This window comes from Carassius auratus, unplaced genomic scaffold, assembly GCF_003368295.1.
Source record: "Carassius auratus strain Wakin unplaced genomic scaffold, ASM336829v1 scaf_tig00017026, whole genome shotgun sequence".
Taxonomy (NCBI): domain Eukaryota; kingdom Metazoa; phylum Chordata; class Actinopteri; order Cypriniformes; family Cyprinidae; genus Carassius; species Carassius auratus.
In genome coordinates, this window is record NW_020524730.1 from 944,088 (window position 1) to 968,665 (window position 24,578).

At 38.0% G+C, this 24,578-nt stretch overlaps 1 protein-coding gene across 2 annotated transcripts in view; it reads right to left on the bottom strand.

Moving 5' to 3' along the window:
- LOC113075403 (protocadherin-1-like) overlaps positions 1–24,578 on the bottom strand; it is a 142,939-nt gene that overhangs the window by 41,738 nt on the left and 76,623 nt on the right. For both annotated transcript variants that reach the window (XM_026248121.1, XM_026248122.1), the window contains exon 4: positions 10,744–10,963. In XM_026248121.1, coding sequence (XP_026103906.1) covers positions 10,744–10,963 — 220 coding nt within the window. The remainder of the gene's footprint in view (positions 1–10,743; positions 10,964–24,578) is intronic.

Genomic DNA, 24,578 nt, shown 5'->3' on the forward strand with positions numbered 1-24,578 from the left:
CTCTCCAAGCGGCGTGTAAAGCTGGCAAAGTGGCAGCTGCAACTCCCTCTGCACTAGTGGGCACTAGCATGGAGCCCAAAGGATTGCAAATATAAATTGTTACAAAGGCATCAAAATTTAAGCTGTGCAGACTAAGAGCTTGCTAAATGTCCATCCATCTATTTCCAAGTTTGTGAAATGTTAAAGTTCCTCAGCATTTGATTACAATGACAAGATCTAGATATAAATGTAAAGAAATATAAACATAAGACACAGTTGTGGGCTATGAAGTCACAATTCCACAACTGTTAGAAATGAAGTGGATGGTATAAGATATAAAGGCGAATTTGTGAGATATAACATATAAATTGTGATAAATGCAGTCAAACTGTTAAATATAAAACTGCACTGCGAGATACACTCATAATTGTGATAAATACAGTTAAAACTCTGAATTATACAGTTGTATTGTGAAATATAAAGTTATACTTGTGAGATATGAAGTCATACATTTGAGATATTAAGTTATATTGTGAAATATACAAATCTATTGTAAAATATAAAGTAAAAAAAAAAAAAAAAAAAATGAGACATGGAGTCATACTGCGAGATAATCTAAAGTGACAATTTGTGAGATATGAAACCAGCTTCCATAAATAACCTCAGCATGTGCGAGAGAGTGGAACAAATCCACAGTATTCTTTCACTGTGAGAATCTCTCGGATCCTGCGAAGCGAATAAATAATTCATACTTCATATTTGGTTAATCAAACAAATTAGATAAAAGGACTTCTCTTTCCAATTTAAACACCAAGAAAGAAATACATTTTAAATATAGTTTCTATGTGAGAGAGGACAGTGAATTTGCCATACCATCATAATCCATATACACTGCTTATCCAGTTACATCCAGAGACCTTCACAAGCTCATCTCAAATATCTTCATTCGCAAGGCCGGAACTCCAAATTGGAGAGCCTTTTAAAGGTCCAGTCCCATATAACAGAGACACAGTGCTTCTGGTTACTTAACCAGCTAGCCCACAGATATTTAATACTTAATATTTCCCTGATCAAATATGATTACGGAAGTTATTCTCTTGGTGGAGAAACCTGCCATCGGCTTCTAAACCGGAATGACACAGCGGCACGGAAGCAGAGAGGAAAGGAGGCAAATGTGGTTTCAGGTCTGCGGAAGAGAGAAAGAGTATATGGGGTTGGAAAGTGAGAAAGAAAGAGACAAAGACCACAGTAAAATCAATGCATGCAGAGAATGGAGAGATAATTAAGGTAGGAAAGAAGAGAACGAGAGAAAGAAAGAGTGAATTCAATCCGTACTTACATGACTCCACATCACATTTGCTAATTAGATAAGTTACATCTTAATATCAGTAGCCATTAAACACAATGGCAGTGTTCCCAGAATATTTCGCTCTTAACAAACCCCCCATCTAGTTATCTGTGATTGTGAATTGTACAGCCTCAGTGTTTTGTCGTTGTCGATAAAGGCATAGCATGGGATGTTAGTGATGTCCTGCTCACTGACTCAGAGGTGTGTGTGTGTGTGTGTGTGTTTGGCAGGCTCTTTGTAGGCTGTGTGCTCAATTACACGCTGACATAACAGGGATGTACAATTACAGCGTGACACTGCGTTCACTGTACTGCACCTGTCAGACAGCCTGCCAAGGGACGACCCAGGGATCCTTAGATGATGAAGAGGCAGGGGTGGCCGCACACACATTGGTTGTACATACTCCAGTGATTTTATACTTCCACATTCACGGTCCTATTTTCCACGGCCGCCTCTCTCTCTCTGTTTCCCTCTCGTTCTCTCGTTGCAGTAGAACTGCAGTGCTCAGCACTCTAGTCATTGTTGTGATTCAGTAGTGGAGCTCCTGTCTGCCAGATCTGCTCCAATTTACAACAGCGGCCCACAATGCACTACTCTGGGCGAAGCAAGAAAGCAACCACACCTCTCTCTTTCTCTCCTCTCAGGACTCAGTCTCTCGCTTTCTACTGTAGAACAGCAGACCATCGTCAAATAAGCACAAATAAACTAGCTGCACTCCTGAAATAAACCCCTCCATGAATCTTTTCTTGCTGTCTGCTTTCTCTCTCTCCTCTCTATATCTTTCCCAGCTATAAAGCGGGTTCCACCCAGCATTAAAATGTAGTGTAAGTGTGTTTGGTTTCTGCAGCATTAGTGGCTCCAAATGGTTTTGATAAAATAATGTATGTTACACAACTCACACAACTGATAATGCTAATACTGCTAAGATGTGCAGCGAAGACTTTTAAGTTTAAACTAAAAATAAAATAAAAATAAAATAAAATAAAAAGTTTAAAATCTAAACTCCGTAACCAAGAGGGCACTCAGTATTTTGGGAAGTTTGTGTGCATTGGGAAACATTTTTCAAATAAAGCAAGGGTAACACTCATTTTACATATAGCACACAATGAAAATTACATGAATATGACAGTGGTCAAATGCATAAAGCACAGCATAATTTGTAATCACAAGTTTAAAGCTTATTCAATTCATACAGACCGACCGTCACACAGAGAACACACGATCATGCTGAATACACACGCACACATCACAAGATCTCCCATCTAGACTCACCTTTTAAGTTTAAGTTTGCAAGGTTTGTGAAATTAAATGTTCATTATTCATTAAAAGATGTGTTTAAATTATATAAATGCGTATTTGCTTAATGCTGACCGCAAACAAGAAAATCTTATATTTGCCTTTCTATTACTAATAATATAAAAAACAAACATTATAATAGCTTTTGTATTAATTCCTTTGTTTAACCGTTCTATCTGATTATTAGACAGACTTCTATTCATAACAGAACTGTTAACAACAACAGTAAACAAGAGGGAGAATGTGAGCCCTGTGTGATCAGTGGCTGCCATTCTCAGCGATTTTTAAATTAAAGTCAGGTGTGCCGTCAAAATAAAAGTCCTCGAACACATCGGCCAAGCAGAAAAACTTATATCAGCTGATATATCGCCCTTTTTTATTATTTTGTCCAAATAAATTAAATATTTATAATAATAATAATAATAATAATAATAATAACAATAATAATAATAATAATAACAATTAACCAATTAACAAACTAACTAAATAGTTCTGTTTTGAGTATTTATGAGCAGTTATGGATCTATTTGAATTTCTCCCTCTTATCTCTCATCTAAAGATAGACCTAGTGTTCATAGTAGCCGACTGGTAATCGCACAGAAATTATACACTTCATCTTTAAAATAAACCTAAACTTACATAAATTCAAACACACTGCTGTGTAATGGACCAGCATTTAATGTTCATAATTGATAATATCCTGCCCTACTCCTGCAGTCTTGATGGGCTGTTTTTTAGTAGAAAGCTTTGAGAGTGTCTCTTGCGAACACACTAACAATCTTGTCTGCATGCATTGTTAGCAGTGAGAGCGGGCATTGCTACAGCGGCTGTAAGGAGAGAAAGAGAGCAAGGCTCTGTGGGGGAGATCACCCACTTTCCCTATGCACAAGCCTTTCATCTAGCAGCTATTGCAAAGCAGCACAGCTAATTAAGAAGAACTAAGGAATGTCCAAAACACACACACACACACACTTTTTCTTCCTCATGGGGGCTGGAGGATAAATTCAGTACGGAAACAAGTGCTCAGCATTACTTAAAAAAATCTAAGGATAGCTCTGTGTGTGTGTGTGTGACAGAGAGACCCAGCTGTGGTCCACTGCTACTCACTTTATTATATAATTTGTGGAGGCATTAGATCTACTTCCATAGTCCACTGGGCTTTCACAAGCTTTCCCACAATCCCAATTAAGTTGTGAGTGTGTACATTATGTATGTGCCAGTATATGTTTCTGCCTCCGAATACAGAAAATCAAAAGGTAACTGTGACTCCATTTCTCATAATTGCAACTTTATATTAACATGTGACTTCATATCTGGCAATTGTGATTCTTCTCTTATAATTGTGATTCTTCTTCTCTCTTCATCTCTCAAAATGAGACTCAAAATTATTGTCTCAAAATTACTTTATCTAACAAATGCATTTTTTTTTTTCTTCTGCTAATTGTAACTTCATATTAAAAAAAAGTGATTATCTTTCACAACTGCATTTTTAATGCAATTTTACTGTATATTTGCGACTTTATGTTAGAATTGCAATTTATTTCTCCTAATGTGACTTCATATCTCAAAATGGGACTTTATTTCTCATAATTGTGCCCTGATATCAAATAATTGTTATTCAGTACCTCCAAATGTGAGTTTTTTTTTCTGTTTCTATGTTTAAAATGCAGACAGAAAATAGTATTACCCTAGTATAAAACAACAGAAGTCAAAAGAAAGGGCCCATCATGACAGAAACAGCTGCACATGTATATGTGTGTTCTCCGCTGGCGTTTAGGAGGACGAGACGACCCAGTGCCTGGATGCATTGTGGTTGCTCATTTTAGTGAAGACTCCAAGCTGCCCCACAAGCGCCTGTCAGAGAGGAGTCATGCCTGATAATCACAGTCACACACATCACGATGAAGGGGAAACTCTACAGAGAGAGAGAAAGCACCGAGGACAGGGGTCAAGCGCAAAGAAAGAGAGTTTTAACAACAGATTTATGTCACTTTGTATTAAAGAAGAATGTCACGGTTGGAAAACTAGTGAGTGGGGACAGGAAGTAACAGAGACTGTGCGTGTGGGAAACACTTCCAGAACATCCAAGCGCATCTGCTTTTGATTAACACACACCAGATGAAGCTATTTCAGTTCTTCTTTACTCTGTTTTCCCATCGGTCTTAAGGTTCAACACTCAGGGGGCGGTCAGCGGGTAAAACCTCCGATGAGAAACGAGGAGACAGTGGTAACACTCAAGCATATTTTCTGACCAAACTGTGAATACTCTTCCTCCATGTCTATAACCTCCCCAGCCGCTCCCTTAACTCCAGCTCCAGACTTTTAATGAGGGTTGCTATGGCAGCCTCTGTGTATTAACAAAGGCTGTTTAAGTGCTTCAAGAGAAAGTGGCAAGGTGCATATTTCTGTCATCATTAAATGAACTGATCATGTTGTGAATCGAGGCGCAAGAGTACACTAGATTTCTGTGTTTAGTTATGCAGATTTTTTATGGTTTGATGGCTGGATTAAATAAATATGAGTGGAATTGTGGGCAGAGGGAGGAGTGATACAGAATATCTGATGTCTGCATGATCATTAAAGGAAAGCCGCATAAAGTCTGTAATTAAAGGATTTGCATGACAGACATACTCATAAATGCATTACCCCAGTCTACACAAATCAAGCTTTGCATTTAAAATAAATGTTCTACACATTACTGCACATTTCTTTTTAAAGACTCTTGTTGAGACGTTGGCTGGAGATAAAAATTCCTGTCTCTCGGATCTTTTAAAATGGTTGCATTGCTGTGTAATTAATGTTTGCTCTCTGGACAAATTGTCAGCGGGATAAATGCTGTCTGTGATTAGTTAGAAGCATTAAAATCAACTCAGATCTCTGCTTTTTATGTCTGTGCGTGTACATGTGGTTCAGTGCATTAGAACGTCAAAACAATTTTCCTGTTTTCCGGCTTAAAGTAGTAGCCTGATTGATACGGGACAGATTGGAGGCTGCCGTTATGGGGATGGCTTGTTTGCTCAGTTGAGACGAATGATTGCCTTCATTTCCCCTGATATGGGCGTGATGGCAGGAGAACGGCAGCCTATTTGCTCTCCTAAACGAGGGTGTAATGGACGCTCTGTGCGACGTTAGAGCGCTCTGCGGCTGCCTTTGAGAGGCTCTTGAGAAATGAACCCTGACAACTGCACAGATGTTCAAAAGGCCTTTCTTCTGTTTAGACGTGTAGACTGTTTGTTTGTTTTTTGTTTGCTTGTTTGAGGTTGTGATTACCAGTCGGCTACTATGAACACTAGGTCTATCTTTAGATAAAGAGATAAGAGGGAGAAATTCAAATAGATCCATAACTGCTCATAAATACTCATGCACCATCTCGCTCACACAGGTGACATCAAACCACACGTCTGCCGTTCCCGGCTTTTACAGCATAATCACTTTCTGCTTTGAGCTCGTGTCATCTTTTTCATCTCTGCTCATTCCGTCAAATTATTCTCTAAAACAGTTCACCTTCATCCCCTGTTCGCTCCATTGTCTCTCCAGCTTTCACCCACTTTTCCCAGAGAAGACCCACAGACCCATCCATTTCTATTAGGCAGGGAAAATGAGCACATTAGGAAAGAGAAGGGGGTGTCGGGCGGAAATGCCCCCCCTTGGGACGCTGAGCTAGGATAATGGAATTACACTCCATTATCAGACGGAGATGAATCCATTTAGCTGGAGAGCAGCAAGCTACAGCGGAGAGATTGAGTAAGAGAGGGATGGAGAGAGGAAGAGAGTGAGTTCAGTCCAATGCTTAGCTAAACAACAACCACTGTGTTGGCTCCCTCTCTTACTCAATCAGCATAGCGCCAATTTGGTAAATCTGAGCTGTACGCAAACAGCGTATGCTCTTCTGTATCAGCCACACTACAAGGATACGTTTTTTTTTTTTTTTTAGCGTGTATCTACGCTTTGGTTTGAAAGCAAACAATGCATTGGCGCAGCGCGGAGCATACGCCATCTGAGTACTGCTCAGATCTGGCACTGATGGCAGACTGTTCTGATGATGTTTTCATACTTTCCTGGACCTTAACACTGTTATTTATTTGGCTGGGACAGTCTCACGCATACTGGTTTTCATCCAAAATAACTTAAATTGTGTTCCGAAGATGAACAAAGCTTTTACAGGTTTGGAATGACATGGGGGTAAGTGATTAATGGCAGAATTTCCATTTTTGGGTGGAGTAACCCTTTAATAATAATAACAATGTTAAAATTAAACTAGCAAAAGCACAATCACAATCCAGTCAAGCACTCTACTTGTTAGTGTTTTAATGATGAAACTGTATATTAATGTAAATTTCCTCATGGGATATGAGCTATAATTGGAACTAAAGTGATGTTTTGCTGTTTCAGGAGTAAGTCCGAGCCCATCAGAGAGCTGGTTAAGAACTTCATACAAACAAGACAATATATCAGCACAAAGTCACAGCCTGGTTTATTGAATGGTTTATTTTTAGTTGTCTATGCACTATAAAGTGGAATTGCAGAAAACATTTCAACATGGAAAAAGTAATACACCGCTTCAAATTATTCATACTCACATCGTCGTGAAGTGACACACCGAACCTAATTAAATTTGATGTGCACAGTTTTTTCAATGTTAAAATGCTTTTTTAATTTGCAGAGACAACTATAAGTAAGCCATTCGTGGGTTGATTTCCCCAAAGAGTGTAAACACTGTGGTTTAATGGCATTTTCACAAACATTGCTCTTTATCTGAGAAGTGCAGCATGTGGTGACTCTCAACCAATGGTTTGAAATCAGGTCTACCCAGATAGAGGACGCATTTAGAAAATCTGATTGGGAAGAATTACTTCATTCACAAGGGCATTCTTCATGAAGCTTAGTATTATATTTTAATTCTTATTTTTTTATTTACTTGTTTATGTATTTATATATTAATGTAGTTCAAATAAATAAACACTTAAATAGAAAAAAAAATAATAATAAATAACATTAAAAATATATAATGTCTCTTTGGGGATATAATGCCATATTTAAAGTCACTAATTCTGAGAAATAAAGATGCATTTTTTAAATATAAAGTCATATGACATACAATGATTAATTGTGAGACACTGTGGCTGTTAAATATTGATAACATTCAAAAGTTTAGGGTCTGTCAGCTTAGTATTTATATTATTAATTTGTTTGCATAAAATTAACAATTATTCGGCAGTGACAGTAAAGACTTGTATAATATAACAAAAGTATCATCGTTTCCACAAAACATATTCTTGAGCACCAAATCAGCATATTAAAATGAGATCTGAAGGATCATGTGACACGGAAGACCAGAGTAATGGCAGCTTTTACATCAAAGGAATAAATTATATAATACAATATGATAAAGTTATTTTAAATCTTAACAACATTTCATAATTTCTGAGCCCAAACTTCTGTACAGTGATATAAAGTCACAAATTCGAGATAAGAAGAGCACTGCTGTCATGTTAACTACTACTTGAATGTTTCCAATACAGTACTTCCAATTTGAAGTAAATGCCAGTAATTTCTGTCTCTAGTGGCAGCAAATAGAACTGCAAACTGTTTGTTTGAGTCACTGTCTAGGGTGAATTTGGAACAGAACTACTTGACCAATGGCAGATGGGGTGTGTTTGAAACTAGTTCACAATTATTTTCGCAAGTCTGTTTGGTGCCACTATAGTAGCGCATAAATTACATGCTTCAACATTAAGGCAACAGCTTTATTCCATGTACCATAAATATCTGATAGACATTAGTCCTTGTTTTGCACGTCCCCTCATTTCTTAAGTTTTGACAGTGTTCTTAAAAAAGGTGCATGAGCCAAATTACAGGTTGCCATGCATAACGCATAATGGTGCATTCGTGCCAACTCAGTCGCCTCATTACCTTCATGCCTCACAGTATCATTCCACGCTCACCATGCCCTCTTTCACACATTACATCCATGCATTATCCATAGTGGCTATAGGAAGATCGGAGCTCATTTGAAGATCGGAGCTGTATTTATAGACTAGCACTGCTGCGTTTCTCAGCTGCTGAAGTCATTTCGCTGGGACTATTTATTTTAAGATCTCCACTCTTTTATTAGCTCTATTGTGTTTTTGCGACTCACGTACTGTAAAACTCTCCCCTAAGCTCCAGAGATGTCGACCCCAAGAAGCCGGAAGGAATTCATGAAGAAAACCACTATCGTCAGGGTCAACAGGCACAAGTGGAGTCTGTCTACAATGATAACATACGCAAACACACGCCCATTTATATATATACACATCCTAAGGAAGTACTGGCGGGCAAATATGTTGAAAATTCCGACAAACGCCCCATCGCACCTGACCTCATTTCTGCATACACAGAACGTCATACTGTACTTCTCAGCGAGTGTGTGCGATCTCGTGGTTGGTGGCACCTGTCACAGGGTTCAGGGTGCAGCTGTGTGTGTACAGATGCCATAAGTGTGACCTGTCTGGGTGATCCTCCCTGCAGACACGTACACACAGTCCTGGAGCTGCAGTAAAAGCACTGATGTGGGAAGACAGCCATGACATTTAGGCCTTAGTCCACTTCACTTCCTCAGTCAAACTTATTTTCTTTTTCACTCAGAGACCTTCCTTCAGCTGATACCTTGGCTATTTCTTGGTTTGTTTCTCTTTCCATGCATTTTCCATGCATTTTCTTTAACAATATATTCCAGGTTAAATACAAGCATTTGCGGCACACTATGGCATAATAAAATAAAATAAAATAAACATTGAGGTTTTAGCTTACAAAGGAAGTATTTTGGCACTATTTTAATTTACAGCAAAATGTAAAAACAATTTCTGTAAATACCTGTTTATTATTTGTGCTGTGATGATGTATTTTCATTTTAAGGTCATTTAAAGGTTTTATGTTTTCTGTGTCATGACAATGAATCTGTAAAATTGGATATGCATTATCAAAAGTTTGCAGTTGGTAAGATTGTTTAATGCTTTTGATATGCTCACCAAGGCTGCATTCATTTGATTAAAATTAAATGTATTTTAATATATTTTTAAAGGTGATGTATTCCTGGAATGGCAAAGCAAATTTTCAGCAGCCAGTACTTCAGTCTTCAGTGTCACATGATCCTTCAGAAATCATTCTAATGTGCTGATTCGGTGTGCAGAACACAGCTGTTTATTTATGCAAACCATTACATATTTTTGATGAATTAAAAGTAAAAAAAAATATATATATATATATTATTTGAAATAGAAGTCTTTTTTAACAATGTAAAAGTTACTGTCAATTTTGATTAATTCAATGCATCCTGATTTGTAAGAAAAATGAATCCTTTTAGTGTAGCAAGTCAGGGAACGACAAGTCGAAACTGAATTTTTCTGGTAAATAACATTATGCCACAAGTGCTGTTTACTGAGCTCAGCTTGAACTGAACCCAGAATATTATATTGTATTTGCACACACATACACAGCACTAATGAATTCCAAAGTAATTGAAATTCTAAATGCTTTCACTGCCAGCCGGCCTTTTGGCTATGACTTCCACCCCCTTTAGAGGCTGTTGCTGAGGGTTTCTGGCCTGTTCGGGAGCACCTTCACCCGGGCGGAAAGGAGAGGCGGCCTCCCTCGCTTCATGAGAAGTAGCTGCTCCCTACAGCTACAGCGGAGGAGGATTATATCAGGTCTTCTTGGTGTGCTTGTGCTAATATGACTAGGTCATTTCAATATCTTGCCAGGAATTAATGATGTTTTTGTGTATGTAGATGCATGTTGACAAAGCTCACAACGTTTTAATGGAAAACATATTCAAATCGGTAGTTAATTTGTTTAAATTCTGACATTTAGGTCACATAAAAAAATAAAAACTTTTGCAATGCTTAAGAATTCAGATTGACCTTATTTTAGAAAAAAAAAAAAAAACTTTTTTTGTTTAAAAGCAAAGTGAGTGTGTGATGAAGGGTGTACAAGTAAAATGCTAAGTGCAGCTCATTGCCAAACATTTGGTATATATATAAAAAAAGTCTTCAATATGTAGAAGGTCTAAACAGATTGCTCTGAAAGAGAGAAGAAGGAGGGACAATTAAGAGGGAGGGGGACACACCACATCTTCTTACCGTTCTCAGGATGTTCCATCTCCCCGATGCTGCCGTCTGGGGTGGTGCGTTCATAGTGGTCTTCAGGCAGGGCGAGGGGCCCGATACGGGGTCCTGAAGAACTCTTACTACTGGGTGTCTCTGACTCTTCCAGACCACTGTCATAGTAACTGTGCTGAGAGGCATCCTGCAGATCTTGCGCCTGATTGGCTGTGGAGAAGGTCACTCGGCGATGCGGGAGCTGCGATTGGACAGAGACAGAGAGAGAGGTCAAAGGTCAGTATGCATGACTAATATATTAGTTAACCTTAGGGTTAGGAGTTAAACTCTCTACCCACTAGGCCACGACTTCCCAAATTTACACAATAATTTACATTGTTACAAAAAATATATGTTTCATATAAATGCAGTCCTTTTTCTCAACATTTTTATTCAACTAGAAAAAAAAACAAAAAAAAACAAAAAAAAAAAAACATCATAGTTTCCTCAAAGATATTAAGCAGAACAAGTGTTTTTGACATTATAGAAATACAGACTTGGTGAGATTAAAATAATTCTTTCAAACTTTTCAACTGTAATATAGTATATTTTATATATCCCTAACTGAAATATTTCAAATTAATTAGCACTCAGCAGGCAGATGCTGCTTTCCATCCAAAGCAACATTCAATAATCACAGAGGCAACATTGATATATGTACTTATCATAACATAAGTCATTACCAAGATCCACAGTCATTCACACTTGCACATAGATCATTTCCTTTACATCTATGTATGTATGCATCACCTCACAAGAGCAAATCCCTCGACACATGCTGGCTGTACATCCCAGAGTAACACAACAGAGACCTAAACACTCTCTCTCTCTCTCTCTCTCTCTCTCTCTCACTCACACACACACACACACACACACACCTAAGGCTCAGCGAGGAGTGTATTAAGCAAGTGTTAGCTAAATCCAGTGTGACTGCAGAATCCAGGTTTGATAAGGATGATAGAAGCCACAGCTCTCCCAAAGGAGAAGCCCACTTCACACCCCACTCCTCCCTCCAGCAGCACAGACGAGAGAATAGAACATTTCGTCAAGATGGAATAAGACAGCTCGCAAATTGGCATTTGGAGCTCGACGGAGACCCCTGTCAGCCACCCAGCTCTCCGAAGCACTTCCACCTTCCACATACCAATCACAAACCACAAACCTGCAGAGAGCAAGAAAGAGGGAGTGAGAAAGTAAAAACAAGTAGAACTCTACTCATCCTCTCATGTTATCAGTAATACAGAGATGTTCCTAAACCACATTTCTTTTTATTTTTCTGACTTTCAATCTCTCTCGCTCTCCTTCCTCGCGCCATGCTGCGGAGTTGCCACAGGGAAACACAACTACTTCATTCCTGCCTCCCTTTCCACTTCTCAGCCTCCTCTTCACTTCCACACATTCGGTTTGAGAGCTAAGCTGCGATTTGTTTGTTTTGTTTACTTTTACAAGGTAAACATGTTTTTGTGCAGTACTCCGCTCTGAACACCCAAAGCTGCTCGTGCGGCATATAAATTGTTTAGAGCGAGAGGAGAAACTCCTAAAGTAACAAAGAAATAACTGACTGTACTTCTCTTATCCTCATGCTATCTGTTGGTGACAATGAAGTAAACCTGGAGAACACAAAGCATTTACCCAGACGGGTGAGATGACCTTGTGTCCAGCCTATAAGTGCCTCCTTTGTTTAACTCTTTGTTGTCAGATCTAATAAACCTTGTGCAGAGGATGGATAATGACTGTACTGCTGTGAATGTGATGCTTTTATGTTTGCTGAAAGAAATAACTATTGTTCGACAGGGGGTCATTACTCTAGGTCTGCTTTTCTGTAGTTGCAATTTTCTAAAGTGCTGTAAATTCTATGAATTTGTAATTGCTGCACAGAGTTCAGTACAATTTCGAGCCAAAGCAGCTACTCCCGAGATGATTTTATGACCGTTTTACCTTCAAACAAATAGAATGATTCTTTTTAAAACACAGCTGACTGATAATCTGACTGAATCAGCCACTTTTGTACGCACACCTGTGACTACACATGAAATTGAGTCTAAAAAAAAAAGCACAGTTAAGCTAATTAACTAGTTATGTTCCTCAGTGAATAACTGTTGTGCATAAATGTGACTGAGGTAAGCTATTATTATACACACTATCATATAATTGTTTTTGAAAAAGGTCTCTCATGCAAAAATAAAAACAGTAAAAACTGAAATATTATTGCAAAAAAAGTTTTCAATTTTAATATATTGTAAAATGTATTTTGTTCAGAATGGTAAAGCTGTGTTTTCATTTGCCATAACTCCATTAATCTTCAGTGTCACATGATCCTTCAGAAATCATTATACTATTTTCTGATTTCTGATTCACTAAAATAAATATTGCTAATTACTTTCAATGTTGAAAACAACTGTGCGGCTCAATATTTTTGATGAAACTTGATACTTTTTTCAGTATTCTTTGATAAATGGAAAACATATATACATTTGTATTATATATGTAACACTATTGAATGTGCCTTTGCTGAATAACATTATTAATTTATTATTAATTTACTTAAAAAAAATTACATACAGTATATAAATAATTATTATATCTGTAATGAAGTCAAAAATCAACAAAACAACAATTCAGCTGATTTTCAACTGAATATGTCTATGCTGCAACATATCACAGAGGATTTTAGTATAGCTGAATGGATATGTGCACCACACAAACAAGAAGTATTCTTCCGTAAAGTCCATTAATGAGGACACATCACCTTTATTGCATCTGTGTTGCAGTTGCTAAATTTAATGAATGGAAAAGGAAGAGCTGGAAATAATTAGCCAAGCCTTAAGTGCATCTGATGTAATGGTAGATGGGCGTTAGTGGAGCTTTCCACTATCTCCATGCACACAAAGGCTCAAGAGAGGATTCAACACCTTTAGCTGCTGCCCTTTAAAACTTTGGCCTGTCTTGTTTAACACATGGCTCATCTTCTCTGCTCCAGATAAAATAAAGATAAGCCACACAGTGCACGTTTGTGTAAAGCACAACACTTCTATTCAGAGAGGCGATTGGTTTTTGCTGAGGGATTCACTTTAGACCACTCGCCGTATCTGCTATGAGGCCGGCCATCCTCTAATGCTGATAAACAGAAGTGTGCAAAGTCTCCAGTGGGTGCGTGTGGATGGATACACACACTAGCAACGCTCTATTGTTCTCCCTGTTCAATAAGAGAGGACGTGAATAAAAGCAGACGGGCAGCTCAGAGCTTATTGGATCCGTGCATTTGTATCTATGCTTCTGTGTTTCATTGTATTCTGTTCCTCATTAGTTTTCTCTGTCCATTAGGGATGATAAGACACTGGAGGGCTACTTTATGAGACTATAATCCATCCTCTCGCACAAACACAGAGATGCAGAGATGATACAGTGAATGTGCTCCTATGATAATATGATTCCTGTATCTCATTCTCAATCTGAGGATAGAAAGAGAGAGTGGGACAGAATATAGAGAAGGTTTTGAGAGCAGAGAGAGAGAGAGAGAGAGAGAGAGAGAGTGTGTAGAGAATTTCTTTCTCTGTACTTTCTGTAAAAGCTGCTTTTGTTCCCCCTCTTGGTCTACTTCTTACTATTTTAGCCCCCAGCTAACACAGCATTCACTCACAAACAAAACAAACTCCCATTATTAACCTCCCTCCCTCCCTTATTCTGGCGGTCTCACTCTTTCTCCCTCTGTTCCAAGTTAGAGGGCAGATGCCAGGGTTGAGTTATGTAAGGAATGGCAGCTATGCCTAAGGACGGGATTGGTTAACTGGGAAAAAGCACCTGCGGGACTCAAGTACCTGCCTCAGTCCTCAGACTGCAGAAAAGCTTTGAATCCTGTTAACAGCATAGGCGCGATGTGTGGAGAGAGACGAGTGCAGGGAGACGAAAGTGGAAGTGATTTCGATAAATGAGGGATGGAGATGCCGAGGCGCCGGCAAGAAAAATAGGAGGGAAGGAGTGGGATGATCAGATAAGATGAAGAATTAAGTATGAAAAGAGTGATTCATGTGATCAGGTGGGAATGGCACTCAACTGTTTTTTTTTTTAAGTGAACGTGAAATCAAAACTCACCATATTTAATGTCTTAATACATGTTTTTATTTAAGAAATAATGGACTGTGTAATCTTTTTCTTGACTTAATAATTATATTATATTATATATAAATATATTACAAAATGTCAAATAGAATAGAATAGAATGTGCGACTAGTTTCTTTTCAGAAAGGCAGTATTGTGCTGTCAAAACTCGCTGATATTTATCCCTCCATCATTTCTAATCGAGTGAAGACTCATTTGCACTCTTGGAGGCTTTCAGCAGATACATCCTCCCCTGAGGAGCAGGAACACAACACTCTGCTCTCTATAGCTCCGCTGCACTCCATCTCTTCCTATTCACTGCCTCTTAATGCTACATTAGCATGTCGTATTCAGCTAGAAGCCAACGGCCCAGGTCTAAACTCTGCCTGTGGATTAGAGAGATGAGATGTGAGCAGACATCAGCTGCCCCATCACCTGATTTAAGACTAACAACCTCTAACAGGACCTCAAACAGACATGCTCGGCAAACACTTTGCAACGGAGCCAAGACACATTTCGGATGGTTCTGCTGTCTTAGTGATAAAGAGGCGGCCAGATTGTCATTTTTCCATGTCAAATTAGGTATCAAAATCTACACGAATTTGTAGAGAACTTCATTTTATCATGCCTTCAAATGCATGTTTTCTTCGCCGTCATGGATGGAGCCTATCTGTTTTGCAAAATAAATGAGCATTATGTAAATTTTCAATGGAAATGAAGTGTGACCTACTAAACATAACTCAAATGGAAATGAGCGGTCAGGCTAGAGGAGGAGATGACTAAAAATTAATATAAACTATAAATATCAAACTATGCCTTGTTTTGTCCACGAGTTTAAACACACACACAATATACACCAATATTCATTTGTGTTATCATTTGGATTCTTTTCACATGACCTGAGGAGCAGCTAAAAGCAACACAGAGTGACAGATCTGAAGGTTTGCCATGGCAACAAAGGTCTGTGATGGAAATACTACAGTACTGACTGAGGTAGAGTGCCGCTCGCATACACACACAGCCCCCCAAATCTCACTTCAACACAACAAATCAACTTTAAAAACCATCAAGAGTGTCTGTGAATATATTTTCAATTTACTGCCTCAGTGCACCAAACATATCAGCTCTCAAACTCTCAGATATCGCTGGAAACACAACGGCAGCATGCCAATCACACACTTATCACCTCAGTTTAGATTACTCTGGAAGTTACAGTGTCAAGGGTATTTCCGATCAGTTAGTGCATGTGCGCGGACACACACACAGGAATCTTGGGGACAATTGCGAACTGGTATTAAAACACCTGAGCTCTGCTACAATTGGTTCCTCCTAAAAATCAAACAGAATATGTTCATTCCAATATCTGTGCGAACTCAAATGAAAGATACAGTCACAGTTGGTGGTGGGCGAGAAGTCATGTGTAAATATTTTGGAAACATGCATTTCATTGTAGAATAGATACATGTTCCTGTGGTTCAGTGGTAGAGCATTGAGTTAGCATTGCAAAAGGTTGTGGGTTCAATTCCCAAGAAACACACATAGTGGTAAGAATAAAATAAAATAAAAGATGTATAGCCTGGATGCACTGCAAGTCACTTCGATTAAAAGTGTCTGATAAATGTAAATGTAGAAATGAGCTTATCAGTAACATTGTCCAATATATATATATATATATATATATATATATATATATATATATATATATATATATATATATATATATATATATATACATATTTTTATAATTAAATGGGGTCTGCACATGAATAAATAAATAAATATTATATAAATACAACATAAAATTACTGAATATTGATCTGAAACTGAAATTGATGTCTTTTACATCATTACAAAAAGCTTCTATTTCCAATAAATGGTGTTTTTTTCTTTCTTTCGAATTATCAAATAATTCTAAAAAAATATATATTTTTTTATATCTTTCTAGCTAAACTTTCGAGCGGTGGTGTAGACTAACCTGGTCTCATTGTTTTTGCGTAGGTATTAGTATGTAACTTTTAAAAAGAACAAAACAAATTTCTGTAAGTTTGGATTTATGCTGAAACCTACAATTAGGATTACAACATTCAAAATGTAAAATTGCTACCTATTTACAGCTAATATACATAAAATATTTACAAATATTTTATATCATTAAAAAAATTGTATAATTTTGTTATAATTTTTTTCATTTTAGCGATAAGCGAAAAAACATTAACCAGGTTATTATCTCAATCTACTTGTGAAGGCACACATTTCTTATTCAAATATAGATATTATACTTAGGCAAACACACCTCACCAGAAACACGGCACGTAACGCAATCTGTGATGAAGCAGACAAGAGCAAATGAACATTCAATTTTCCTGCCATAAAACCTGTCGTTAAGTTTTTTGAAGCGGCAACTTTTGAATTTGTAACAAGTGCGTCAGCGGCAACTACAGTCGCTGCTCACTCAGGATGGAGATTTTGGTGTATTTTTTATGTATTTTATTTAATGGTTCCATTGTCCATCACAGCATGTTAGAGAAAATGCTTTTTGTGTCCCGCGGCAAACAAAGTATATATTACATTATAAGTAATGATTAAACAATTGCAGAAATTGTATTTATTTTAAAGTGTATCTTGTTTACCGTATATTCTTCGAAAGGAGTTGGCAGCAGATTTACAAAAATTATAATAAAAAATTATAATTTAGACTACACACTAGGTTCAATTTGAGTTAATTAAAAGGCATGCACTTCCCAAGAAGGGTGAGTTCTTAAGATGTTCAGATATATGTTTTTCCCTCAGGTAAACTTCACAAAACAAACTCACAAAACCTAACACTTCCCTCTCTTTAAACAATACCACTGTGCAATGGCTCAAGAGTTCTTCTCTTTTGATGTTTTTCGTGGAAGGAATTGAGCAATTGCTACATTAGATGACTATTGGCCCTTTGAGGCTGTAATATAAACATTGAAATGACGAATGCGGAAGGCATATATAGATTTTTGTCAGATTTTGGTGATTCATCCCATGGAAACGATGCTTGTTGATGCATATTTATTGTTATATGTCACCTAAAATGGAAAAAAAAATGTGCCTTTAAACTTATTTCTCTTCCTCAGTCTAAAACCCCTGACTTAGACTGGTCTGTTGGCTAGTTTTAGAGCATTTTGGGCCAATTATTCAACCCAGGCTCATTGGAAAAACATGCTTGTGGTGACATTTCTGCAAAATGACATTACTTTGCTTCTTGCATATTTTGTGACACTTGTGTCAAAGTGAAATATTCAGTAAGTGGCATTAAAATCATGTTCAGTACTACGTGAAACAGATGAAAATAAATCTGGCAATGTTTCATTATGTAGGTTGTTTAGTGTATAGTGGCACTTTGAATATTACATCTCAAGTGAGGGGCACTAAAATGCTCTACCTCGTTTGAATATGATGCACCAACATACACTACACCCTCCCCTAAACCTAATCATTAGTGTTAACAAGCAAAGGTGAGATAAAAATGCATTTGCTGAAGCAGCCATAGGATTTGAAGTTTCTGAGCTATCAAGAGCTTCACAAGCAACCCTGCTTAGGCTGGTCAGAAATGTTTCTACCAACATGGTGACCCTTCAGTCTTCAGTAATTCATTCATTCTCTTTCTGAATCACTGTCATTCCTTAGCCCATCTCTTCATCTGATGAAAAGAGAGGAAAATAAGGATTGAAGAAGAGTGAAAAAGACAGAGACAAAGTGATGAGCAGCAGTCAGTCACTGCGTCTCTTTGAAGGACATCGATTGAGTCATCTATTCCCAGCGGTATATACAGCCCTCAGTATTTTCAGACAGGTTCGGTGTGGATATGTATGTGTGTGTGTTTGTACGTGTAAATGATTTTTATCACTGGAGGGGGAGGGACGATAGAGTCTTGATGGAAGGATATCAATCGCGGAGTCACAGAGAAAACGCAAATAAAAAAACACTCAACCAAACGAGATGACTAGCATCAGCGTGTTTAGCAACAAAATAGCCAAATTCGGCCAATATTACAAATTAATTTGGTCTGAAGTCTGGATAAACAGAAAAAAATTAAATAAAATGTGTGGAAACATTTTAGATAAAAATCTTGCAAAAAATAAATAAAGTTGCATCATGTGGGAGTACTTGTCAGTGCCCTCCAACAATGGCTACAGATGCTGCTGATAGCGCTCTACTTGTATTGAACACCAAAAATGACTGTAATTTATGGTTTCGCAATAGTAACACTGAGTAGAATCTGTTGTAACCATGGTAACATCTTACTAAATGAAGAACAATAGGTCTAAATCGTTCATTAATGCTTAAATGCTTTGTTCTAATCACAGTGACCTCATGTGCGAATCGTAAGCGATTTTCGCTTTAGCTAGTTAGACTCCGTGGCTTCACCTTCACAGTGGCCACTGCTGTGTTAATGTGTATGACTTTCACAGAAAGCGCCATAGACCTGGGAGGCAGGTCACTTCCTCTGGTGCTCCTGTCTTCATCTCCCCACGGTGCTCTCATTCCCTGATTCCCTCTCTGCTTCCATTTTTCCTTCCCTCTCTTCGAGCAGGACATTAATCAGGTGGAAGGTGGACACTCTTAGTATCTCTCTCTCTCTCTCTCTCTCTCTCTTGCTCTACACACTCAAACTACAATATAACCTCTTATTCCTCTAAAAGAAATCAGGAGGTCATTTTAGAGAGAGAGAGTGTGTGTGTGTGTCTGTGTGTTGGTAAGTGTTTGTAAAAGAGCTGAGTGGCGGTCTCTGTTAGCTAGACATCCTGCTATCAGATAGCTGCTGGCAATACACAGATAAAACCAGATTAACTCTCTCTCCTTTCTCTCCCTCTCCCTCTCTCACACACACACACACAGTGTGAGATCTAAAGCTAAATGACTGCTATTCGATATATGGTCTAATAGATGGAAGCATGAATGGATAATAGTTCAAATGGATATTCCCACCATTCACTAATCTTGAGGTTTGTCATATTCACATACTGAAATCGTGAGAATAAACCACTCTAAACATCATGTTACATCCAAGGGTAAGTTAAAGGCAAACTTAACCTAACACAGGTGTGCTTGAAGTTAATCTTAAAACTTCAGATTTTACTTTAGTTAGTTACTACACAGTGACAATCAAAGTCAAATTACTTTTGAATGAATGCCATTGGCAATTACGCTCAAGCAGACCAGAACACTGATGCTAGGATTTTCATGGTTTAATGGTTGAATTAGACTAAACACAGACCTCATGTCAGGAAATGAGCTACAGGATGGTTGAGCAGATGCAGGTGAACATCCATAATTGCTTCTGTGGCCTCTACTGCAATGAGGCAATAGGCTTCAGGCAGTTTTGTAAAGGGCCATGTGTGTGTGTTCTGCTGCTGATGCCTGTAAATCAGCGGAACGACTTTATGGGCATCGCAAAAGACATTGGCAGGTCTTCAGCATCCACTTGTTATGGGAACTATGCACTCGCTGGGACATTCATGGCATGTTGTGAAATTCAAAGCCGAAAAAAATATCAAGGAAAAAAACGGATGGGATATGAATTAAATGTACTGTAATTTTAATATATGGGTGGAATCAACTACCTACCCATAACCCTGTGCAATTTTTCTTATACCTTCAAAATTGCTGATATCAAACAAATGGAGAGGAAGATGAAAGGTCTTTGAAGGAAGGAGGAAGTGAAAGGCAGATGATGTGTAAAAAAGCGGGAGAAAAAGAGGAAGCGTGTGCCAGTATTGCGTTCCCCTCTTCACTTCTCATTATTTTATGCTTGCTGCGTCTTTTTAAAGGTGCTTTCCTTCTTAGTCACGTTCTTGCCAGTTACTAATTTTTTTTTCTCCTGTTCCCGCTCTTTGTGGCCTCAGCAGGAAGGATGATGTGCGACTACTCCGCTGCCTGCAGTGCTGGTCTTTATCACAGTGTACACGCTAAATATAGCCCACTCCCTGCGTGCGGGACGGAGGGGAGTGAGCACCTACAGATGATTTAGTGTGTGCATGTAAGTTTGCATCAAGATCGGTTATAGAACCTGGGGAAAGCAAACAGTTAGGATTAGCATTCATCTCAAAGGCAGTTGCTGAGTTAGCACAGGACGTCCCTTGGAAGTACGCAATTTAAAGTCTGCCAAATATAGAAGTTTTTTTGAGTTCACACTGGAGTATGCAGCTAGTTTGGAATCTGCATTCAGTGGAGAAAGATGGTAACCTTAACTAGCCAGTGCTGACCAGGCAGTGTGTATGACAAAGTTTTTTAGCATGTTTTTAGCATAGCACTTTTAATCATGTGCTTGTGTTTCTCTCTGATCTTCTTATACTGTACTCATATATGCTGTACTTATATGCTACTGTACTTATATATCTGATCTTCTTATACTGTACCTGCATATGCTGGTACAAGCAGAGCATGTGTAATGTGAACTGTGAAGGCAGATTTTCAGACTGTGTATACTCTCTTTGCACTAATTAATTTCTTCACAAGGTGGCAAAACTGCCCAGGATCGTTGTATCACAGTCACAAATGAAACAGAGGAGACATCAACAACAATCTAATGGAGATTGGAACAACAGTTTACATGCCTGTGTTTCAGTAAACACTGTGAGGGGCTTTAGATAAAGTTCAAACGAATACAAATACTTTGTTTTATTGCTCATAACTTTTGGAGAGAAATAGCACAGACGATGGATGTGGACGAAACTCTTTAGTGTAAATGTGTCCACCACATGTGCTTACACATTCCTTCAAATGGTATACTTTAGAAAGGCTATGTTTCGACTGTGCGTATATGCTACACTTTCATTCACAAGGTACAACACTGTCACTTGGGTGGTACACTAAAGTACAAAAGATAAACGTTACATAAAGAGGAGTGCTTATCTAAGTCATCTAAGCCAGTGGTTTTCAAACCAGTCCTGCAACCACCCTAACACCTCACATTTTGTATGTCTCCCTATATCTGACAAACCCATTTCAGGTCTTACAGTCTACTAATGAGCTGATGAGTTGAATCAGGTGTGATAGATAAGGGAGACACAGCAAATGTGCAGTGCTGGAGGTGCTTGCAGGACCGGTTTGAAAACCACTGATCTAAGCAATGCCAGGGGACAGAATGCTTAATATCTTCCTCTGTTAGTCAACTCGCTCATTCTTCCTCCACAAATGCAAAATATCTCAGTCTGTTTGCGAAACTCAGCAGAACAGGGCTGGGGATATCTTATCTTAAAGAACCAGTTACTTTGCATACATATCTGACGTAGGTTTCAGTGGAGACTCCGAGTCTGTATCTCTCTTTCTCTGTCTCTCACTGTGCACTTGCATGCAGAATGATGAATCTGTACACATGGTGCTGATGTCAGAGAGTGGGGAACAGATGGTGCTCTACACTCAGAGGAGAGGTTACGGACGCCAATAGGCAGGAAAACGCAGCCCAATACAATTATAGACATCCACTCTCTATTCTTCCAGTTGAAATATGAATATAGGACTGTGTTCTTCTGGATAGGCAAATGAGGAGATGGTGAGATCATGGCGAGCTAATGCTGTCATCTTTTTTTTGTATGATTACAAAACGCACGGTAGACGTCACCTTTCATTATGACTTTTTATGCATTTAAGTGGACAGAATGCAAACTGTGATGTTTTGCATTTCAAAATGGCCAGACAAAGATGCAAAGAAGCTATAGAGACCAAACAAATAAAGCTCAAAGAGTTCATAAGAAACTAACAAATCTAATAAACAATAATTTGTGTCTGTAGCCTAAGATGTGTTTATACTGAAACACAGATTGTGTGAGGAGCAAAAAAAAGTCCAGTTTTCTTAACGGTCAAATTGTACATAATGTTAAATGGTTCATTTTTGGCTTACTGTACCCATCATAACATGTCTAACAGAGCCAAGGCTTTGGTGATGAGAGCGAGGGCGACACTGGCAGGGATTGAGAGATGACATGCTACTGTCAAAAAGAAACCAAAGCCAAAACGTCACTTCCCATGCTCTTTTTTTTAATGCAAACTAGGGGATATTGCAGAAAAATCCTAGATGGAAACAAGATTAATAATAAATAAAATCATAAATAAATAAAAACTCACATTTCCAAAAAGGGCATAAAAAAAACATTCACAGCTGGAACAATTATATATATACAATTATAATATTGTAAAAAAAATAGTGAATAAAAATCTTTTGTAAGATTCTAAATGTCTTTATTGACTTTAATCAGTTTAATTAATCTTTTGTATATATATATATATATATATATATATATATATATATATATATATATATATATATATATATACAAATGATGAATTAAATATATATAATTCATATATAAACACTAACTTTTGAACAACTCTATAGCTAAAGGCACAAATAAAGAGAGAGCAACTAAATAAAGCAATGGGATGGGAAAGTGTCTGCACAATGACAGATGTAATGATCCCAAAAGGAATTCTGACAAACATAATCCCAAAAGAATGCTACATATACTGTACCTGGGATTCTGTTCGGAATGCCTGAACTCTGATGTTGGACAGCCATGGGATAGAAACAGTCTAGCAAAAACAAACTTCGGCATGCAACCCAGCTTCTTCACTAGCCTAACATACTGAAACTAAGAGACACTAGAGAATTCCACAGAAACAGGAGACGACAAACAAACACCCTGACAAACAAACATGCAAGCAATCTCACAAACACACACGGTATGAAAGCTGCTTATCAACTATATATTGTGTTTGTTCACCAGAACAACTGCTGTAACTTCCCAAACACACACTCATGGTTACTAATTCACAAAAATAAACATTCTCATGGGAGACATACAGTTCAAAACAATACCTGCACCAAAGCGCTTCATCAGCAGTGGCACTTACATTTCACTGTAATAAGGCCTTCTGTTGTGCCTTATCTCAGCCCTCTTTAAACCTAATGGCATGCATACACAAAACAGCATTTGTCATGCTTTTGGTGTCATTTTTGACCGCATCTCAGATCTAGTGCATCTAGATTGCTACAAAGTTTCAGCAGCATAATGCTTTCAGGTGAACATCATGTCAACAAATCTAAAACTCTAAATTTGATCTGCGACAAACTGTTTTTGGTCATAAAAGAAATGAAGTTTCTGTTTGTTTGCTTCACTTATTTCTTTCTCTCCCAGATGTCACCTTTGTGGCTTGTGAGCAAAGGTAAAAGCAGATCTTTGAGGCGGCAAAGAAATAAGAAATAAAAGGGAGAGAGAGAGAGAGATAGCGAGAGACTTCTTTGTGTTCTTAGACAAGCATCTGATCTGAACCCACAGTTCAGGACCTCTTTCTAGAATACAAAGCACTCTTTTATGCACCTCAGACAAAGCAGCGGTCTCTTCCATGGGCACACAAAACCTCCTCCACTCGCACTGTACACCTTTTGTTTGTTTTAAGTGCTATATTTTCCAATTTTAGCACATTGGTATGAGATACTTATGTTTGCTGTGTCCAGTCCTGCGTTCAGTGAGGCCCTTTATTGTTGTGTTTTGTTTCAAAAGAATTAAAAGACTGAATTGCATTAAGGTGGCATGGATATGACAGTGTGTGTCTATGAATAGTGTCTATCAATGTCACAGTAATGAAAAACACCCTTTTGAATACTTGTGTTGTGAGTGGAGAGAGAAAGTGGAATAAGATAAACACCCTGCTACTGCAAAACCAACAATCATAAGATATCCACC